The sequence below is a fragment of the Athene noctua genome, chromosome 8 (assembly GCF_965140245.1).
Source record: "Athene noctua chromosome 8, bAthNoc1.hap1.1, whole genome shotgun sequence".
Lineage (NCBI taxonomy): Eukaryota > Metazoa > Chordata > Aves > Strigiformes > Strigidae > Athene > Athene noctua.
In genome coordinates, this window is record NC_134044.1 from 1,179,132 (window position 1) to 1,199,182 (window position 20,051).

General features: G+C 47.0%; 1 protein-coding gene across 2 annotated transcripts; it reads right to left on the bottom strand.

The window, feature by feature from the left end:
* Positions 1-616: 616 nt before the first annotated feature.
* On the bottom strand, positions 617-19,871 carry THAP4 (THAP domain containing 4). 2 transcript variants are annotated; one of them, XM_074912369.1, is made up of 6 exons: positions 19,543-19,871; positions 17,494-18,650; positions 8,555-8,714; positions 5,569-5,678; positions 4,157-4,260; positions 617-949 (listed from the first exon to the last, which is right to left on the bottom strand). In XM_074912369.1, the coding sequence occupies exons 1-6, from the start codon at positions 19,617-19,619 to the stop codon at positions 830-832; spliced, it is 1,728 nt and encodes a 575-aa protein (XP_074768470.1). In that variant the 5' UTR covers positions 19,620-19,871; the 3' UTR covers positions 617-829. The 2 variants fall into 2 exon arrangements, with proteins under 2 accessions (XP_074768470.1, XP_074768471.1); XM_074912370.1 differs by lacking the exons at positions 17,494-18,650; positions 19,543-19,871 and adding an exon at positions 14,286-14,386.
* Positions 19,872-20,051: the final 180 nt, after the last annotated feature.

Consider the following 20,051-nt stretch of genomic DNA (forward strand, 5'->3'; position numbering starts at 1 on the left):
CACCCACCACAGAAAGCCCTTGGAGACAATTAGATGGAGAAACGCAGCCAGAACTACCTCTCCTACCTCTGCTGTAGACCAGTAGTGCTGGACTTTTGCTTCCCTCTCTGCTGAGGGACTTCAGGGCAGATTTCATGAAGGTCAAAGGCTGCATCAGGACTCTCAAGTTAGAAAAAAGAACCGCTGAGATCAATCCTCACTGTTCGCAGTGGCCGCCCGTTGGCTCACAGTTGTCACCCAAACTCTTGTGATATTCTGCACTGAAGCTAAGCTGGTCCTGACCTCCAGGACTGCCCGGTCCTTTCAAGTCAGCAGGAAGCACCATCAGGATCGGGTCCTGCAACAGCTGTCTCCGTCCACAGCAAGATGTGGGTGCTCCCTCTGAATATTTAAGCCAAGTTTTATTAGGCAGGAGCTGGAGTTCTCAGGGCCTGTCCCTGCAGTGCAAATCCATTCCTGATCCTGCTGCTCCTGTAACGTTACTCAGACTGCAGAGAAGGGCCCAGGAGGATGGATCTGCAACCTGACACTTACTAATGAACATGCACCAAAAAGCCCTATGTAACCACTGCCAGAGCAGTGCAAGGCTCTGCAATCACACCCAAAGACACAGCCATAAAAATAAAAGCTTTTTATTTTATTTTTTTAATATACCATTACAGAAACATCTGAGTAACATTCTCAAGAGGACGGGCAGCTCTGCGGCCCTGGGGGCAAGCGCAGGCAGCCAGCTCCAGGGTCTGCCATGCCGTGCTCCTGAGCTGCTGCTGCTCTCGGTGCATGACACCCCGCTCCTTGCCCTCGGCAGGGAGGCCCAGCCCTCCTGGCGTCAGGGTGTCACCTTTTTGTAGGTGATGTGGAGGTGTTGAGTCATGGGCTGCGTAGTGGTTGCCATTGAGACAGTTTGTTCAAGTTTCCCATCGGAATTGAGCCTGAATTTTCTGGTAATCTAAAAAGGGAGTAAGAAAAGAAATAACAATCAAGCAAACAGCATTCACAGGCTAAATAACCTGTGCTTTCTACCTTCCCTTTGCCATCCTGGTGTTTTGCTGTCAACACGGTAGAGGTGGAAGGAGGTGCTCACTACAGCTGTTAGTAAACAAGGAGTCTTGTCTCCTAAAGAAGGCAGTCCTTTCCAAAATACCAGCTCCAAGTCCCAAGACCCTTATCCACAGAGCAATGCTGTATCCTGACACTACTACTGACACCACCTCAGCACAGACAGGCCAACATCCCTCCACCAGAAGAGTGGTTGCCTGTTGGCAGCTTAGGGAGACACTCTGTGCTGATGATGTCCCCAAGGCAGCCTTCAGAACCACTCAGGCTCTCTGCATGCCACCACATCATGCCAGGGTAAGGTGTTGCTCGTGCTACATGGGGAGATTGGAGCCTGCTGAGCCTCAGCTTGCGCCTGCAGCCAGGTGGGTGTTCAGCTCCAGGGCAGGAGGAAAGAGCAGTCCACTGAGAGGGCTCAGCACTTGACATTGTCCCTGTCCTCCACCTGGGCAGGCTGTGAGTCTGTTGGTGCTGCACCAGACCTCAGAGGCAATCTGGGGTTGCCCTGTGGAGCTGGACCACTTAGGACCCACGTAAGCAGGTGCCTGAACCCAGACTTCAAGCAGCTTCCAAAGTGGAGGAGGGAGCGGCTGAGTGTCCACAGCACTCAGCACCGGTCACAGGTCTGCTCCGAGGTGTCACGCTGAAATAAAGGAGAGAAGCAGGACCATCCTTTATGAACTTCAGCTCCTGTTCTACACTAAGACACTGGAGGGTGTCATTCCAGCTGCCTGGCCCAGCCGGAGAACAGCCACGTAACAGAATGGAAGACACCCAGGCAGGGCAGCTCCCGAGCGAGCGCGGCTGTAAGGAGGCAGCTCGGCACAGACCCCCACACCCAGCACGTTGGCCCTTGGTGTGATTTCAGCACAGGTTCCCTCCACGACATCCAGAAGAGCTGCTCTTACTGCCTGCAGCCACCCACTGCTTCCAGTGCTGAACACAACCCCAGGAGTGAACAGAAACAAAGTCCTGGGGCCAGCAGGATAACCTGCAAGCATGATTAGTGTGCAATCACATAAACCAGCCCCTTAGAAATTCCTAAAATGCAGAGGCTTTTGTGGATGCACTCATTTCCAATGAAGGTCACTGAAGGGCACGTCCACGAGCTGTCGCCAGTCTGCGTGGGCCGAGGCAGCGTCCTCTGTTAGCACACCCGTTCCTATGCCCGCAGTGTGCCTTCAGTGCCAACATCCAACACAACCCCCCTTCCAGGAGGTTCTTCCCAGGGGAGAGCAAAGCTACACAGGGCTGCGGAGGACGTGCCATGGTTCTGACATTCACGGGGCAACAGCAGGAACAGGGTCATACACAAATTATGTTTTGATTAATATTTGCTGATCAGATGGGACAGGAACAGGTCTTCCTGCCTGAATTAGGGCTTGGCCAAGCCACAGCCATCCCACTGCTTCACTTTCTCCCAGGAACACAACATTATGGTGAAGTTTTCTCAAAATAAGCAACTAAAGTAGCAACACATGTGCCCTTCTCACACCTGTGGTCTCTTCATTTCCATGGGCAATTTATGCTGTTCTTGGTGAAGAAGATGATGCACTGGGAGCTGGTTACCTGCCACTCCCTCTCATTCCACATCCTCTTCCATCAGCAAGGGCCTCTCAGATACTCACTGTGACCAGTACGTGGGCCTGAACTGCCCTCAGGTGCCAGGTGAGCACAGACCTTCAGCTCAGGAGGTTCCCTCTTCCAGCCTTTAGCCAAAGGCAGACTTGGAGCCCTCAGTCAGTAAGACATTCGCTGGATTCTGTTGCTCTCCCCTTCTACTCCTGCCAGTCTATCTGTTCACATTTCAGGCAGTGACTCTTGAGAGGGTGGTCCATTTTATTTAAATGTTTGTAATTAAGAGCTCTGCTGCCTCAGTGATATCCATAGTATTTAACAGCTTTACTTTTCCTGCTACAGAAAAGAGGCAATACAGCTCTTCTGGGAAAGGACAAACCCAACAATTCAAAAGTTACATCTGAAGGCAGGGGTGTTAGGACTGGCTTTTCCAGAGTTAGGACACTGTTCATGTAGGCACATACAATTTCTGGCCTGTCAGTGAATTTTGGAAGCACACTTATTACACGGGCTGCACCTGCACAAACTTGCGCTCTCAGTTATCTATGGGCTGGCCTTATAGTGCATAGAAATTAAGTTGCAAAATTAAGCCTTGAAGTCCAGAATAAGACAATACTGTATTTGCTGCAATCAAAGTAGTGTCTTCTCTCCCAAGAGCCACATCTCACTTGTCACCCTTCAACAACTGCAGTTAGTCACTTGGTTCACATCATATCAGAGGAAACAAAACAGATGCAAGAACATGCCAGTACCTGCTCTTTGAGAGAGCTTGTTCAACTTTCCTGTCTTTCTCTGCTGCTAGTCAGCCAAGACAACTTCACATGTGACAGCTAGGCTTCCAGAGTGACCTCAGTATGCCCCACTGAGTCCAGCATCTTACTCGCACCTGGCTGTACCCACAACAAACCATCACTACATAAAAAAAAAAAAAAAAAAAGTCAAACCCCAAGAAGCAGTCAAGCAAGACTGGAGCTGACAGCAAGTGCCAGCCATGCCAAGCAGCCAGAGATGTGAAGAGAGCCCACAGCAACTTGTGAATGCACTGAAAAGCAAGCGAGATGTGCAAAGACAAGGTGGAGCTCCAGTGAAAGGCAGGCATCCCTAAAATATCCTGATGAGATCCAATACTGGACATACCTTACGTGTGTGTCCTCATAGTGTAATTAAACCAGGAAACCAGCATTAAGAAGTAACACCACTGCCATAAGAGGGTATTTAGACAAGACTTTTCTATTCTCTTCCCTAAGGACCTGCTACTGGCCACTGCTGGAGACAGGATTCTGGGTTAGCTGGTCTGATTTGGTGCATCAGTTCTTATCTTAACGATCCCTCTGGGTCTTGTAATGTACAAAGTATCTTCTGAAGGCTGTTACAGAAAGAATAATCCAGGATGCCATGCAATATTTCCAAGAACTCCTGATGGCAATCTGTAATTAAAGCATGCTAATCAACCTATCCTCTCAACTAGACACCTTCCACAGCTAGCAGTGCTATGTGAATCGCTCACTGCCTGTGCACTCACCTGCTCTACGTGGGGCTTCTTGGCAAAGGACATCCTGGCTATGGAGTGAGAAGCTATAGACAGCTCTTGTCCATTCACCTCCCCTTCCTCCACCTCCACCAGACCTAGTGAGAAGCAAGGTCAGATATATTAGGCTACAAAGATTACTTAACAATGTCACAATTATTAGGCTATGTAATAGACCACTATTCTCCCTAAAGAATGGTTTTATTTGACCCAGCACATACTGACAACTGCAAATCCATACAACCTCAGACATCTAATGCTGCTTTGAAAAATCCAGCCAGACTTACTCATAGCCTGTGGGATAAGTATCACACTGCAACTGGCTGTTTTCCCTACAGCACCTGCCCCGGAGTTTTAGACGCAAATTTAATCATCAACTGGGTTTTAACACTCTTTCACTTACAATTTAGATGTGGTTCTTTCTCTCATTCAGTCCCTGTAAGGTGTGTAATGAGTACCAAGACACCACATCCAGACAGTGGGAGATTCTCGTAGTTTAGGAGCTGAGAAATAAGACTGCACTGAGATTACTCTCCAAGATTAAGAGAACAGTAGTAAAGAAGCTCCCCTGCTACAGCGCTGCGGAGCCTGTTAGTAGTGCCCAGGCAGGGTCTCTAACAGGGAACCTGCCATACGGGTCACACCAAACACTCCTGGGTGGAGAGGCTGCAACTGGGGGTTAAAACCACCACAGCCCCACCTTGTCAGGACCACAAGCTCTACCCCGCACCGCAGAATCAAATACGGCAAGTGTTGACAGGGGCAACAACAGTTCAAGTGGGCTGTTAAGTCTGACCTTGCTTAGAAGGAGGAGCTGGCAACAGGAGGACTCCAGACCCAGGATCTCATGAACCAAGGCTTGCACCTCTCTGTTCCTACCCCAGGGACAACTGTGGCCAACTCACCAGAGCAGTGGGAATGCTCTTATCTGTACATGTTCCCCCTGCCTCCCCACAAAAAGAGACCAGGATGCTATGAAGGCATCAAGAACATCACTGGCCACTCATCACCTGCCATCATTAAGACTCAGAATGCAATTGCAGTTACAGAGGCAGGTGTTGTTTTGGTTTACAAAGCTACATCTGCAAATACCAACCGATCATTTAAGGAAAGGACACTGCTCGAGTCTCCTGCATGAGCAGTATTTTGACTTGCAGTCGCTTCCCTGTCACAGAAAGCTGGAAAGCCACACTGTCTGGACAAGGCCACATAGCCAGTCCTAGAAACTCAGTGCTTTTGACACAAGCTCATTTATTAATTTTTTTTCACTTTGCCTTCTGTGAATCCACAGTGAAAATAAATTAAAGGAAACTGTGAGAAATGCAATCATTTTCTGGAAAAGTGATGAAATGACACAGCAGGGTAAAGAGCTATTCTCTTCCCCAGTGTGGATATCAGCTGTGTACCTGTGTTCTGGGCACTGATGAAGGCCACCTTATTAGTGTCAGGTTTGAGGCGGATGAATCCACATTCTCGGTGCATGGGCTTCCTGGTGTCTGGATGGAAGGCGTTGAACCTGAGGGGAATACAAAATGTTTGTTCCACTGAAAATACAGCGTTTGACCTGGTTTTGTCTCAGAGGAAACAGTATTTTATTTAACCACATGATTGCCTGCAGTATTCTTTGCAGAGTAAAAGACTGAAAATGCTTCACGGTCAGGAGATGTAAACAGGTAAAAATACGGTTACTTTACAGACACAGCTATTTTTTAGAGCTGGAGTTAGTTATTTAAGTTCAAGCTTCAGATTTTCCAGAGCTCCTGGATCTTTCTAAGAGCTAGCTCAAACTCTCTCAGGAAGTCAGACATTTCACTGATGCTGAAGCCATACTCTGTCTCAAATACTTCCTTTTCTCAAATAAATATTTGGAATTACACTATCATCGTTATTTAGCTTTTAAACTTGCCAGGCTAGTGGTTTTTGCATATTATTTGCTGCTGGCAGTAACACAGCAGACTTATTTCTCCCACCACCCTCTTCAGAAAGAAAAAGTAGTTCATCTCAGATTCTTATTTATTCTTCATGACACCTCGAAGTTGTATGTTGGTCACCCAGAATGTGGTGGATTATATATCACAAGTTCACAGTGAGGAACACATATACAATAGTATTAGTGCTACAGCATTACTGAGTCTACACACGTAACTGAATTAAAGAGCAGCTTAAACACAATAGCAAGTGAGGTATCTAAATAATGTTATAGACTATCTTACTGGTGTTTCTTTATTCCAGACTAACTTGCTTCTTTTCATACTGTTTTTCATAGAATTTCCCACTCTGCATCCTTCTACAGGAAAGGAGACAGAGGCAGCCTTGGAGCTGCTGCTGCTAAACCCTCACCCAGAACTCCCTCATGCGACAGCAGTTTCCACACATGCCTCTGCTGTGCAACTGGGATGTGTCTGCTGGAAACAGCCAGCACCAGTCACCTTGGCCATCATGTCCTGTCCTATGCTGCATCCTCAGCAGCCACCCCAATGGTAACAGGACAAGTATGCAAGAGTTTGACCAAGGGGCTTGTCTAGGTGCTGGCACGTGGCAAGCTGGAGCAGTTATTTATTAAAGCACTGGGAGCGGAAAAGTCCAGAGCAAGTGTTTCCTATGTGAAGGAAAATATAATGAATCGTGCAGCATCAGCATTTCCTTGAAGACCAGCAACATAAGCTGTAGCATGTGGCACCCCTACAGAGAACAGTTTCTGTACCAGAAACCCATGGGCTTCAAAGAACTGGAGACAAGGAAGGGGGAGCACAGCCAAGGCATGCAGTTAGGGAGGAGCCGGGGTGCCTTGCAGCTGCTTCTGGCTCTGCAATGTCCCCTAGGTACAAATACACAAATTACTCCTCCTGCGTGGCTTTGTTTCTATATAAAGGATGTCTCCTTTTAACCACGGGGTTATAGGAAGAACCAGGAATGACTTCTATCAGTGGTGCAGGGCTGCACCCCTAAGGACTGTCCCAGCAATCTCAGCAGCTACTGAAGCTAGGTACCCTATGGACTCATGCCTCATGGTGGGATTATCTAGAATCAGAGGAGGAATGAACTTAAATCAGCCCTTTTGCAGTGCTTGGAGCGTTCAAGAGACACACAGACTGTTCTGTTAACAGCCAAGTGGCACTGCTGCCTATTTTCCTGATGCTTCCCAGAGCTCAACAGCCCTGAGGTGTCTATCTCTTTGGCACAAAAGAGGGGGAAAAAAAAAGAAAGGACTCAAATCAGCAACCATTCAAAAGCTGGAGAGGGAGGTGTAGACAGAGCATGATTGCCAGAGGTCTGTTTCTTTTGGAAGCTGAACTAAAAATGTCACATGCTGAGCTGGCAGCTCTGTCACAGTGAACAGGCACGCCAGGAACACAAGGTATCTTTCACACAGCATTGGCACCTTGTAATTATTCTTTCCTCTGGTTTTCAAAGCAACGAACTTTGCAACTCACCCCTCCTAAATGAGTACTGGAACAGCACTGAACAGTTCACTAACATGTCACTTCTTTTCCTCCAGATTTCTTCTGATTATTCTTAGAACAATTACTTGCAGCCAAAGCAGTCAAGCTATCTGCCTTTTAACCCACATTGTTTGTTAAATACTAATTTTTCCTCAGATTTTCACAATGGTGAAGGCTGAGGATCACGGTTTAAAATGGACAAACTTGGCAGCCATGTCATGCTCTTTCATTTATTGTCTCTGTAAATGGGAGTTTCACAAAGCAGAATGATAGCAGTTCCAATGCTTTTACCTGAAGATTCATTTCTAAGTAGACAGCTACTGCCAGCAAGAAGAACGGTGTTTTTTTTCTGGCCATGAGGACAGTACATCTTTTGGCTAACATACGCACTCAGTGTACATCACAGTCAAGCGGAAGGATCACCGGTCTTTCAAAGGCAGGTAAGGAATTTGCACAAATGGCGATGTCCACACTGGGGCCATTTTTGATACCTTAAGTTCCTCTCACTACTTTAAATTACAGTCGCATTTGTAGCACCCTGAGTTACTTCTCACTATATAACCCACAAGACTGATGGGGACAAGGACAGTACACTGCACCATGGCCACAGTCCTGGTCCTGTACATGTGTGCTTCTGCACAAGTTCACAGGTGTGTGAACCCACTTTTGAAAAGCTCTGTAGAAGCGCACAGTACCCTTGGGCTAGTGAATCTTCAGTGATTGCAGGTGTGCAGCTCTGGGTATGTTGCAACAGCACGCCAATTAATCAAGTTTTAAAGGAAAAAGAAAGGCAGAGCATGCAGCCACGTATCATTACATCGTCTTATTTGGTAGGTGAAAACTTGTTTATTTTGCCACTGGAAAAGAAACTCAACCAACAAATCTCACTGAAGCCATGCCTGCTCTGATCCAAAAGGTGCTGCCGACACAGATAAATCCCTAGACTTACGAGAAGTTGAGCATGGGCTGCCCCACATGAGAGATGTGCACTTCTTCCAGGTACTGGAAGGGCTTCATTGTAGGGAAAGTGCCGTCTCCTGGCGGGTCGGACAGCCAGGTGCCCAGCATCCAGGACAGGGGCTCCATCACAGGATTCAGCTGGGGAGTCTCTGTGGAGAAGAAATAACAAAGAAAGAAAATTCAGGGATCTGTGCTCTGCAGCTTGCTGTGAGCTGCTTACAGCTGGGTGGAGGTGAACACAAAACACCTCAGAAACGGTCCAATGCAGCAGCAACGCTTTTCGCTAGAGCAGCATCAGCTTCAAGGTGCAAGGGTAGACAGGGAACAACAGTCACAGAAAATAGGTCTGTTTTCAAACCTGCTCTTGGCCTTACATAGAGCACTCTTCCACATGGTCCATTTCTGACTTCTCTCTGTAACTTGATCTGAAGTCCCCCTCCCATCTACATGCAAGGAAGGAGAAGACTGAAATCTCAGCATAAAGAATTATCACTAAATGATAATTAACTCTCTAATGCTCTGGCCTGTTTTTTCTCAAGCACTATGTACATATCGTTCCTGTCTATCTCAGAGACCAAGGAAATGAGTCCTCACTTCAGAGGAAAATCAGGCTGCATACATATTCAAGATAAAAGTCTGGCTGTAATTTTTTTGAAGATGTTAACAATGACCCACACTTGTACAAAGAGACAGGGATCGTTAAGAAGTTGTTCTGTTTAGGCTCTGGACTAAGGCTAAGTGAACTGTTTTAAGAAGACTAGGGTGCCTGCAAGTTAAAAGTGTAAATGGAAGAGAAAGCAACTTCCCTTTCACTGCATTTATTAAGAAGCAACCAATGTCTGTTTCACAAAGGTAAAACTTCTTTAAAGAACCATTTTAGAAGACATTTAATAAACAACAGTTTTGCACTTTGCCGTGATTTCAAAGGGTGTGACCTGAAAGAAAAAATAAAACAGAGAAATGGAGACAATTTAAAGCTATGTGAACAGCAAAGCAGATCCATTCCTAAGGTGTAAGCCAGGAAAATGACAGGGCACCCATATAATCTCAGGAAAGACCAATACCAAAAGAGATGAGGGGCCTGCTACTCTAGGTTAGCTATGTTATGCACAATATGACTGAAGTATACTTAAAGCATGTCCTTCTCCCACTCACATGACTCATACTGGCAGGGTGGGAGTAGAAGGAGTTTGTTTTCCTCACCTAGTGATATTGCCCAATACAAGAACAAGCTACCTGTCCAGCTGGTCTAAAAGGCATGGACTTAGCTGCAGGGAGAAATTATGACCTAAAAAAGGTGATGCTGTGAGTAAAAATCTGCTTGATTAGTCTGAGTTTCACTGTGTTCCATCCCAAAGTCAAGGTAAAAACAATGACCAAGGAGGAAGAACGGAGAGTCCACACCTGGAACGCCAAAGGAGAGGGAACAGAAACTTTCCCAGGTAAAAGAGAATTACCACTTTTGTTATTTATTCTCCTACTGATAGCAGGTTTAGAGAGCCAGCTGGCCCGTCAGTAAGATGCTGCTAGTTACTCTTTATCCTGAAGTATTTTGCAATTTAAGTAACATGAGAAAACAGGAGAGCTCACTATGAAATAGGTGATAAAAACCCATGGCATCAGAGCCAGCCTTCGCACAGACCATCCTGCCAGCCTGTGCATTCACCACCAGCTTACCAAGGGGCTAAGAAGGAGTTCCTACAATCCATTCAGCAGTGTCAGTGTACCAGACAGCATTCGCTGTACTTACCTTCCACCTGTACTGCGAGCAACCAAAGCAACAGAACATTATTTTCTGGTGCAAAGACCTTTTCACAATGATGACCGATAATAAAAATCCAAAATTATTGCTACAAGAAACCTCAAACGTCTACACTGCTGCTCAGGAACCAGCTTCCCTTTCGATGTTCATGTTGAGAGAATGCAGTTTTGCGAGCAAGGAGAGTATCACTACCCCTCCCCATTGGTATTTGCCTTTCATTTGCTACTGCAGACACTGCCTTTCTTTACAAGCTTTTTGCAGACGCAAACTCCCAGCGTGGAAGGGAAGAGCAAAGCTCTGGGAAGGCTAGAAGAGGCTGCAGCCTGGGCTGCTGCTGCCCTCTCCTGGGTCAGGGGGTGGCAACAAAGCCTAGGAGTGGGATGTTTCCCGTCACAGAATGCTCCTAATACGGTACTTCATTTTCTTCTGCTTACCAACCTGGCAGCATTTCAGGAAAAAGCATCAAAATGATACATGAAAGAAATAGCTCTAGACATTTCCACTCTTTAGACTCTGTCATAAACCAAGAGCAGCCACAGCTCAACCCCCATCCAGCCTGGGTGGAGGTGCTTGACCACACAAGCTACTCTCAATTCCAAAGAGTGAAAAGTGAAGATGTAACCGTATATCCTGAAGTCCACAGCATCTGGGCAAACAACGTGGCCAAGTGACCATTACTACTTTCCAAAGTACCTGGATGGCAGTGAAGCAAACATGAGTTTTTTAGTTTTTATGCCACTTGGGAAAGCAGAGAGCAACAGAAGTGCTGGTCCAGAGCCTCAGTGAATTGCAGAAGAGCAAACACATCCTGATCACGTCCTGTACGGTGTTCTTCTTACCTTCAGTACTGATCTCTGACTAGTGGACTAAGTCCTTTTTTCTCTCTGGCAGCCTTCTGTGCCAGAGTGCTGAGCTGAGAGTGGAAAAGCAAGAGTGGGGAGGCAGACAGGAGGAAGGCTGAATGAGTCCACCAGGAAAATAAAAGTGGTGTTTTGAAAAGAACTTCTTATGTTGTGGTTGGGGTGGGTAAATGCAAGACTACTGTAGTAACGAAAAGTAGAATTTAAAAAGGAAAATATTTTTTCCTGCTGAGATGCTTTGTTTCAAACAACAGGTTTATAGATGCTGTCACTGCCAAGAGGAATTTCACTGACAAAGGAGAGTGTACTTCGCTTTTTAAAGTTCTGAACTCTTGGCGTATCACTTTTACAAACAACTCACTATTATGGCTTAAAAAGTAAGTGTGTGACAATTTCAATACTACTAACCATGTCTGAGAATTTGCAGTCCAAGAGACACTGACCACCCTTCTGCACGTTTAAAACTTCAGAATCAGATGGGGTCCTCTTAATATCGGTTCTCTTGCATCCATATGCAGAGTTTCTGTTTTATCTAATAAGAGGAAAGCTCACACTACAGCCTCCTTCTTATCAAGGATATTCCTGGAGTCACCTTCCCCTACCAGATGACAGGGACCCAGCACCTTTGAGACCTCCAGCTCCTCTATGAAATGACTGAAATCAGCCACAACACTCACAAGTTGCAACAGCTTGGAAGACAAAAAACACAGAGATCTAGGTGATCAGGTTGCTTATGTGCCCTTCTTCAGGAAGCCACTCAAGGCCAAAACTGCCACGTCCAGGTTCTGGGCACACGAGTCAGCTTCGTTTCACCATCTGACCCTACTTCATCCCTCTGAACTCGCAGATAGACTGTTTCCAGATCTTTCCCATTCACAGAGGGTTTAGAAGTCAAATCCCTCCCCATGCTGTAACAAAGTCAGCCCGTGGCTGTCCGCGCTTTGCAGCAGAAGAGAGTGCTCTCCCTGCCATGAGACAAACCAGACAAAGCAGCTGGACAACCCCCTCGGGCCATGTCTACACAGGCTTCAGCCAGCATGGCTCTCAAGTGGGATCCCTGGCACAGAAAGCTACAACGGAACAAATTCCTACGCAGCTTTATCAGCAAAACTGCGGAGTGAACAGCCATCTGGTTGCTAGCAAGGCAGCTAACCTATTTCCCCTAAACTGGGGAATCCTTGCTGCAGGAAACTTAAGAAAAAAACCCCCAAAACACAAACCCCAACAAAAAACCAAAATCAAAATCCCAAACAAAAAATAAACCAACTCACACAGCACCTTCTCAGTCTCCAAAGCGCAGGGTCTACAGCAACAGCTGGGCTGCCTCCTGCAGCCCTTTCTTCAGCTGAGTCGCTTACTGGATTTAAATCATCACCATCATCAAGGTTCCGGTCCATTTTCTTTCATCTGTCATACTTTTTCCACATTTAAGCACAGAAGGTGCCTTTGTACTCTGCTGCCCTTCCCTGAGTGTTGCACTTTGTGTACTTTACTGATGCCCCCCCCAGTAAACCAGTAAAGCATCCTTAGCATTGATACGCTCTAGCTCCATCTCCACTCTAAAAGCTGGGAATGTGGTGATATTCACCAATTTTCATCTTACAGCCTTAGTAATTAATTTCATGTTCAAGCCCCAATGTGTTCTTGCTTGTTTCTAAACTCTGTGGTAAAATGCTCCAGTGCCTGTAGTCGCTGTCAGAATTCTCCTGCGTTACAAAATACAGAGAAAACATTTTAAAAATTATACACTGTTATGAGAAACCTGAACATCCTACCTGAGTTTAATCTCAGTATGTTTTACTTTCTCTCGAGTTTTCCTTAGTTTGCGTTTTCATTGCTTCCTAGTTGCAAGCTGTTTTTTTGTTGTGAGTCATTGCCAACTCACTGCAGAATTAAATGCTTAATGCACAAGCTGTATAGGCTATTAGAAAAAAAAAACCAAAACAAAAACAACCTAGAAAAGACAAGACCATTCCACTGAAAAAAAAAAAAAAAAGGCTACAGCAGAGCAAAAAGTCTTGTTTCCCTCCTTTCAACCGCCTTTCTCTCTCTCTCTCTCCAAGGGGCAGTGAAAGAGCCACGTCCCTGATCAAACCCACTGTGTGCCAGGTCTGTGCCTGCTCGGTACCAGCTCCCATGCAGAGCCCGAGGCAGGCCAGCACCTACCCGCTGCAGGGCAGCGCCTGCTCAGGCCATAGGTGCTGTGAAGTTTCACCCAGCCTCTCTCATGATGCCTTCTGCCACAGATTCAGCTCTGCTCTTAACCTATGCACACATATTTCCACTCCTTATCTCGCTCTTAGCTTACTTTATAGCTCCCTTGTTCTTTCTAACACCCACTTTATTGACCAACCTTGTACCCTGACTGTTCCCATCCCAGACAAGACAGGGAAAAAAAAAAAAAAAAAAAAAAAAAAAAATCACAAGCAGCACCTGCCATCTCGGAATAAAAGCATTTTTCTTCCAAAATCTAGCTTCAAGTTAACATGCAGCTACCAGGTTAGCAGTGCCTGCCCTGGTAGAGCCCATTTCACTGACACCCCATCTCTGCGACCCATTATAAGTGTCTCATTTTCAAGCTAAACTGGACAGGGACCTGTTGCTGTTCAAGTCCTGCTCAGACAGATTAAAGTACAGCATCTTGCATCCTTGCACAACCCCACTTGTCTTCTCACTGCCGCTGAGGAACATGATTTTGCTATTTGTTTTCTGCAACATGAGTGGAAACCTGTTGCCACCTTGATGGTAAACACCACCTCAGACCCCACAGATCAGGCATCAGGACTCCATCTCTGCACAAAACCACACATTCAATGTCACATGTAAAAACTATTATAAACAACCTCCTTTCTACGCTGGCTTTCTACAAATATTTAAGGGCAAACCGAAGCTCGAAAGAAATATGATTTCCTGCAGATTCCTACCAAAATTCTAACCATTTTTCACATGACCTCACTTTGCAGTCTTCTGCCTTCAATGTGACCTTCATGAAAGCAGACATGCAGTGTGGAAGAGGCTGCACATATGATCAAATGGCTGAATTCTAACAGCTTTACCTCTCTGATAAATACAGACACTTCAATCTCATGGAATCATACCTGCGTTTGCTCCATTGCCAGCCATAGTTTGCAGAGTTATTTGTCTACTGCTTGGTCTAGCTCTCTAACCACCTTTGCTCACCAGAAAGTGTTTTGCGCAGGGCTGGTTAAGATGGCTATAGGGGAAGTGAGCTCATGATTAGGCAAGACAGTTATCCCAGTGCCTGCTGGGAGATGTAGTTTTACAAAAAGGACCAAAATTTAAGCATGTTAAGACGACATGATCTTGTGAAAGGAGCATCTCGGATCTCCTGTCTGTGCTATCACTGGGAGAGTACAATACAGCAGAGCTGCGAAACCTTCAATTAGAACAAGAGGGTCAAACAGGACTTGCGTATCAGAGGACGGTGCTGATAGAATAGCCTCCCCTTCACCCAGACAGTGGATCCACATTTGCTCGCTGGCTCTCCCTAACTTCTCCCAGTGCATGCTGTTGCTCAGAAGATGCATCTAACCTCATTCTGCCCGGTGCACTGTGCCTAACCGGACTCCTTGGCTGGAAGTATTCCTCAACCTTTGGTCCACAGATCTCAGAAGTGGCCCACGAAACACAAGGAAATATTTTCCTGCTAAACAAGCAAGAAAATTCAAAGTTTAGATGGAAAAGGTCACTGTGGCAGCTGTGCAGGAAACAGCACAGGGCTTCTCCTAAAACCAGTTAGTCAATCCCCCTGTTAAGACAGGTTGGGAAACACCGCTTGAGCGCATTGTGACAGTTCGAGCACACTGTGAGCCAAACTCATCCAGACTGAGTCACCAATCCTCAAGTGTGGCTGGCAGGGACTGCCTGTGCAGCAGTTCTGCAGAAACCTGCTCTTTTCAGCCACCTGTAGTTTGGATACAGGCAGCAGATATTTCCTTGTCTCACTGGGGGAAAATATCAGTTTAGAACTAGTATCAAAATGAAGGCTTGCTTCAAGGATCCTAACCCTAAAGCTCATTTTTCTGCCTGTGATTTTGTGGAAGCAGCTGAACGTCAGGCAGCAGCAAAGAGAGGTCCTGCAGCCGTGGAGTTGGGATGCAGACATGTAACAGCCTGCACTGTCAGTCCAGTCAGTCACTTTACTTACACTCCCCATCCCTACCACACTGCCTTTAGAAGAACAAAAATATGCAGGCTCAGGTTCAGAGCTAATAACATCACCTCAACTACACATCAAATGATTTAGGACAACTGAAATGTAGCTACTAACAAAGACTATAATTATTATTAACTTGTTACCTAACTGTATTCTTATTAATACCAAAAAGCCTTTCTTGAATTCAGTAAAACTTAGTGTCTAGGCATAAACCAGACTCTGCCCAGCAGCAGCACTTAATGAGGTATTTTGACTTCACACCAAAAATAATGCAAGGCAGAAGAGCACCAAGATCAAGCTAAAAAGAAAAAAAAAAAAGCCAGCCACCAACAAACCCTTTAAAAAAGTCACGAGTCAGACGGTTCCACAAGAACCTCCCATTGTACCAAGCTACAATCACCGAAATGGTTCATTTTCACATATTGATGTCCACTTCTGTTGATAAGACAGCAGAACACGTAATGAGCCAGTCAACTCATTAAAAAAAATTACATTTGAATATGTAATTTTTACGTTATTATAGAAGAGATTCTTATAAAACAATTCTCACATTCTCAAAGACATATGTGTAAGAACATACACCTCAGGAAAGATGAAGAAATACCATAGTGCTTACTAGAACAAAGGAAAACTTACTTCAGGACGCTCTTTTTGCAATTAGTATCTCATTGAAGGTATTCCAAAGCTAGACACCCTTTTTCCATATATATATATATATATATATATATATATATATGAATGACAATTACAGAACCCTAAAATTGTATTATTTTCTTTAGTTTGACACTGAAGCAAAACAAAAATACAGACCAGAAAGTACAAATAAGACTATGTTGATTTCCCACAGGGAAAAAAGATTTTTCTCTCCCCTCTACCCAAAACAAAGTGTGAGCTTTCCCATATTCCAGAAAATTAAAAACATGTTGGAAAAGTACTGTTAGGTATCAGCCTTCAAGAATTTTGTCGGGGTTTATTTTCTTGCACTTGCCATGCTACAATAGTGTGGAGAATGGGTCTGCCTACGCCAATACCACGTTTCTGACCATGTCTAATACTCCATGGCTTTAGAAACAGCCATGAGGTTTCTTCTTCTAAGCAGAGAAGATGCGAGAATTACCATAGGGGATACCTAACATCCATGGGTGACTTCTGCTTCAAGAAAGCCCCAAGTCACGCATCCTTCACAAGGCAACCCAACATCTTCTCAGCAGCCACACAAACATCAAACATCATCAGATGCTCCTAAACTCTTCTCCCAAATTGTATCTTAAAACTTCCGCAGAATGACTCTAGTTGCATCAGCTGTGTGTTTATCAAGCACTTTTTCTTGCAAGAGAACGGGCTATGGTGTGATTTGACTTCTCCACAGCCTTTGTACATGACCTCGTCGCTTGCTGAGTTTCCCTACATTTTCAGATGTCTCAATTTTTTATTTTTTTTTTTTTAATCGACAGAGAAGTCATTCTCCATCTCTTTCCACTTTATTATCCATTTCCTGACTATTTCTGCCTTCCAAGGGAGGAAACAATCAAAGAAACAACACAGACATTCAGTCACGGAAAGTGATCTCACTGTGTATCGTGACATCACCATATGTGATAACTACGACCTCACTTAGATTTTTACATATCTCGAGTACTGAATGCAGCATATGAAATCTAAGATCAGAAGTACTTCTTAAATCACTGGAGAAGACTACAACACCCTTCCCAGATACCTGCTGCCTGTGACAGCTCATTAACACACAAAAAAAATTCACAGGCACATTCCAAAGGAAGGCAAATCCTAAGAGGTGTTATTGAGTCACAAAGAAGTTAAAATAATCCAGGGAGTTTAATTAAAAAAAAGAAAAAAAAAAAATCAAGATTGTGCAATACCACAACCTAAGTTCCCATTCCACACCAGGAATCATCTCGCAAACTTGTGGGTTATAAGAAATAGCTCATGCATGCAAAAACCTAATTCTTTCACCTCTATCTGTTGGTATAACACAAGCTACTGCTTCTCCTTCCAAAAAAGTACCTTTCTCTTATCTCCATCACATCTTTACAACCTCTAACTTAAACAGCCTCTTATTGCTAAGAAAATGGTGAATTCTGCCTCAGCACAAAGCCACTGGGAATACTGACCACAGTCCTGGGATAGCAGGCTGTTCAAGTAAGGGAAACTGATCCTCTTCAGCTCATCTAGCTTCTCCTTCAGCTTCCTGACTTGACTGTCAGAGCGACTGATCCTCTGCCTCAAAAGTTTCAACTCCCCGTTCTTCTTTTCCACCTGCTCACGCAAGCAGCACACCTGACTTTTGCTTTGCCTGGAGGAGAAACAGTACGAGTGGAGGGAGTCGATGAGCTTGCAAGCTCCCGAGGCCGACATGATGACCTCGTTGATTGACATGGGGTTGGCATCTGTGTCACCCTTCCGCCCCACCACAGCCTCAGCAGCGGGCTGAGGGGTAAGGTCTGCTGGGGACGCCGACAAACCCTGGGAAGGTTTCTGAGGGGTTGCAGTGAGGGATGAAGTAGGGGAGCCTTCTGCTACAGTCTTATCGTGTCCCATAAGATGGCTGCTGCAGCTTGGCTCCACATCTCTCTTTGGCCTTTTCCTTTCTAGCTGCTCTTTTGGGAAAGATGGCCTCTCTCTGGCATGCTTCGAGGAAAAGCTGTAAGAATGAAGGGAGCCGATGAACTTGCAAGCACCAGGGGCAGGAGGCGTGAAGTCATCAACCGACACACCACTTCTGTCTGCTACCCAGCTCCCCGTCCAGGTGGCTTTAGGACACTCCTCTACAGAAGATCTCTCAGGCTTTTTCTGAAGTCCAGGCTTTGCAACCAAATTATCACCTAACGTCCTTCTCCGAGGGCCGTCCAGTTGGCTGTGGAGGTTCTCTTCCTCCTCAGACATCGATCCGATTTCCGCTTGCAAAGTCGCCTCCTCCATCTCTTTCGTCCCTTGCATCACCATGAAGTCCTGGCCAGAAGACGAGGTCCTCTGAACTACCTCACAGCCTCCTTCCCTTGGGTCTTCTCCATCCTGCAGCGGCACCTGGCTTGCTATTTTTCTTCTGCTTCTGACATAATCCAGGTTGTCGTGGTTTTTTTCTACAAGCTGGAAAATAGTAGGGACAGCAGTGGGCTTCAGCAACCGGTGCTGGTCTTCCAACCGCTTCGAAAAACTGTCTTTGGTGAAATGCTCACTGCAAAGAAATGAATACTTGGTGGGAGTCCAGTTGTCTCTCTGAACAGCTTTTAACCACTGAATAAGACGCTTTGAATCCTTCAGAGGGAATCTAAAAAGAAAAAAAGACAAAACCCATGAAAACAATGAGTTGCATTTGGGAAATGAGAAGGGTTGGTGCTCTTAGGTTTAGGAAATTCTCGTGAAAGCTGCGTTTTAACACGTTATGCTCGTTTGAGGATTATTTCACTTTGAGATGAAACACTTGCTATTTGTTCCCTCCATTAACAGCTCCACAAAGAGCACAGAACTAAAAAACGTTGTTTCCCTTTTCATCAGCAACTGACCCATTATTCAGCTGCTCATCTACCCTATGACGAACGCGGCAGCCTGTCTGCAAGCAACGAGGATGCAACAAACACCAGAACACCCCAGCTCGGTCAACACATCATGCACCCGCTGCCTCCATAACGCTGTTGATGTTTACACCGGGTATATTTAAGAAGGTGTAAAAACGCCTGGCTTGAAAAAAGACGCCGAGTAACTGAACGAGGTGCCTTTCCCCAAGGGGCTCGCATCGGTCGCCTGAGATAACCACCTCCCCTCAGGGACTCACCTATGGCAGCATCCCCAGCGAGGCCGCTGCGGCGGGGGGACAGGCCGAGGCGGGGCGGGTGGGGGGACAGACACACGGACAGGCCGAGGCGTGAGCCCGGGGCCCAGGCCCCGCGGCGGCGCGGGGGAACTCCCCGCTGCCCAGCCGATTGAGGGAGGCGCCAAGGACCCCGCAGCCGGTCCCCGCACTGACGGAAACAAAGGGCGGCTGCTGCCGCTCGGGGCCCGGAGGTGCCGGGGAGCGACGGGCAGGCACGGCGGGGGCACGCAGCCGCCCCCAGCCCGGCGGCCAGGCCGGAGCGGAGCCGAGGGATGAGGGAGGCCCGACCGCGGCACCTGCGGAGGGCCGGGGGCGGCGGGGCTGAGGCGGGCCGGGCGGCCGCCCTTACCTGTGGAAGGAGACGGCGCCCCGGTGCGCCTTCCCCTGCCGGTTGGAGCAGTTGGCGGCGGCGCAGCAGATCACCATCTCCGGCCGCCGCCGCCGCCGGCCGGGCCCGCCCCGGCCCCCGCCCGCCGGCCCGGGCCGCCGCCAGCCGTACAGCAAGATGGCGGAGCCAGGTCACCCCGGCCACCCCTCCGCCGCTGGGGAAGGGGTTTCTGTACGGCATCGCCGTCAGCCAAGATGGCGGCCGCCACATGGCCGCCGCCATTTTGGCAGAGGCGCCGCCGTACAGCGCCGATGCTGTGGGGCGGGTGAGGAAGGAGCGGGCATCGCTCCCAGCGCCGCTCTCTTGCCCCCTCGGCGCTGCAAGGCTCCCGCCTCCCGACGAGCCGATCGGTCCGCGGCGGCCGCGCTGTCAAAGGCGTCTCCGAGAGGGGCGGCCTCGGGGGGGGGCGTGTGTGTGTGTGTGTGTGTGTGTGTGTGTGTGTGTGTGACCCTCCCAGGAGAAGAGAGGCG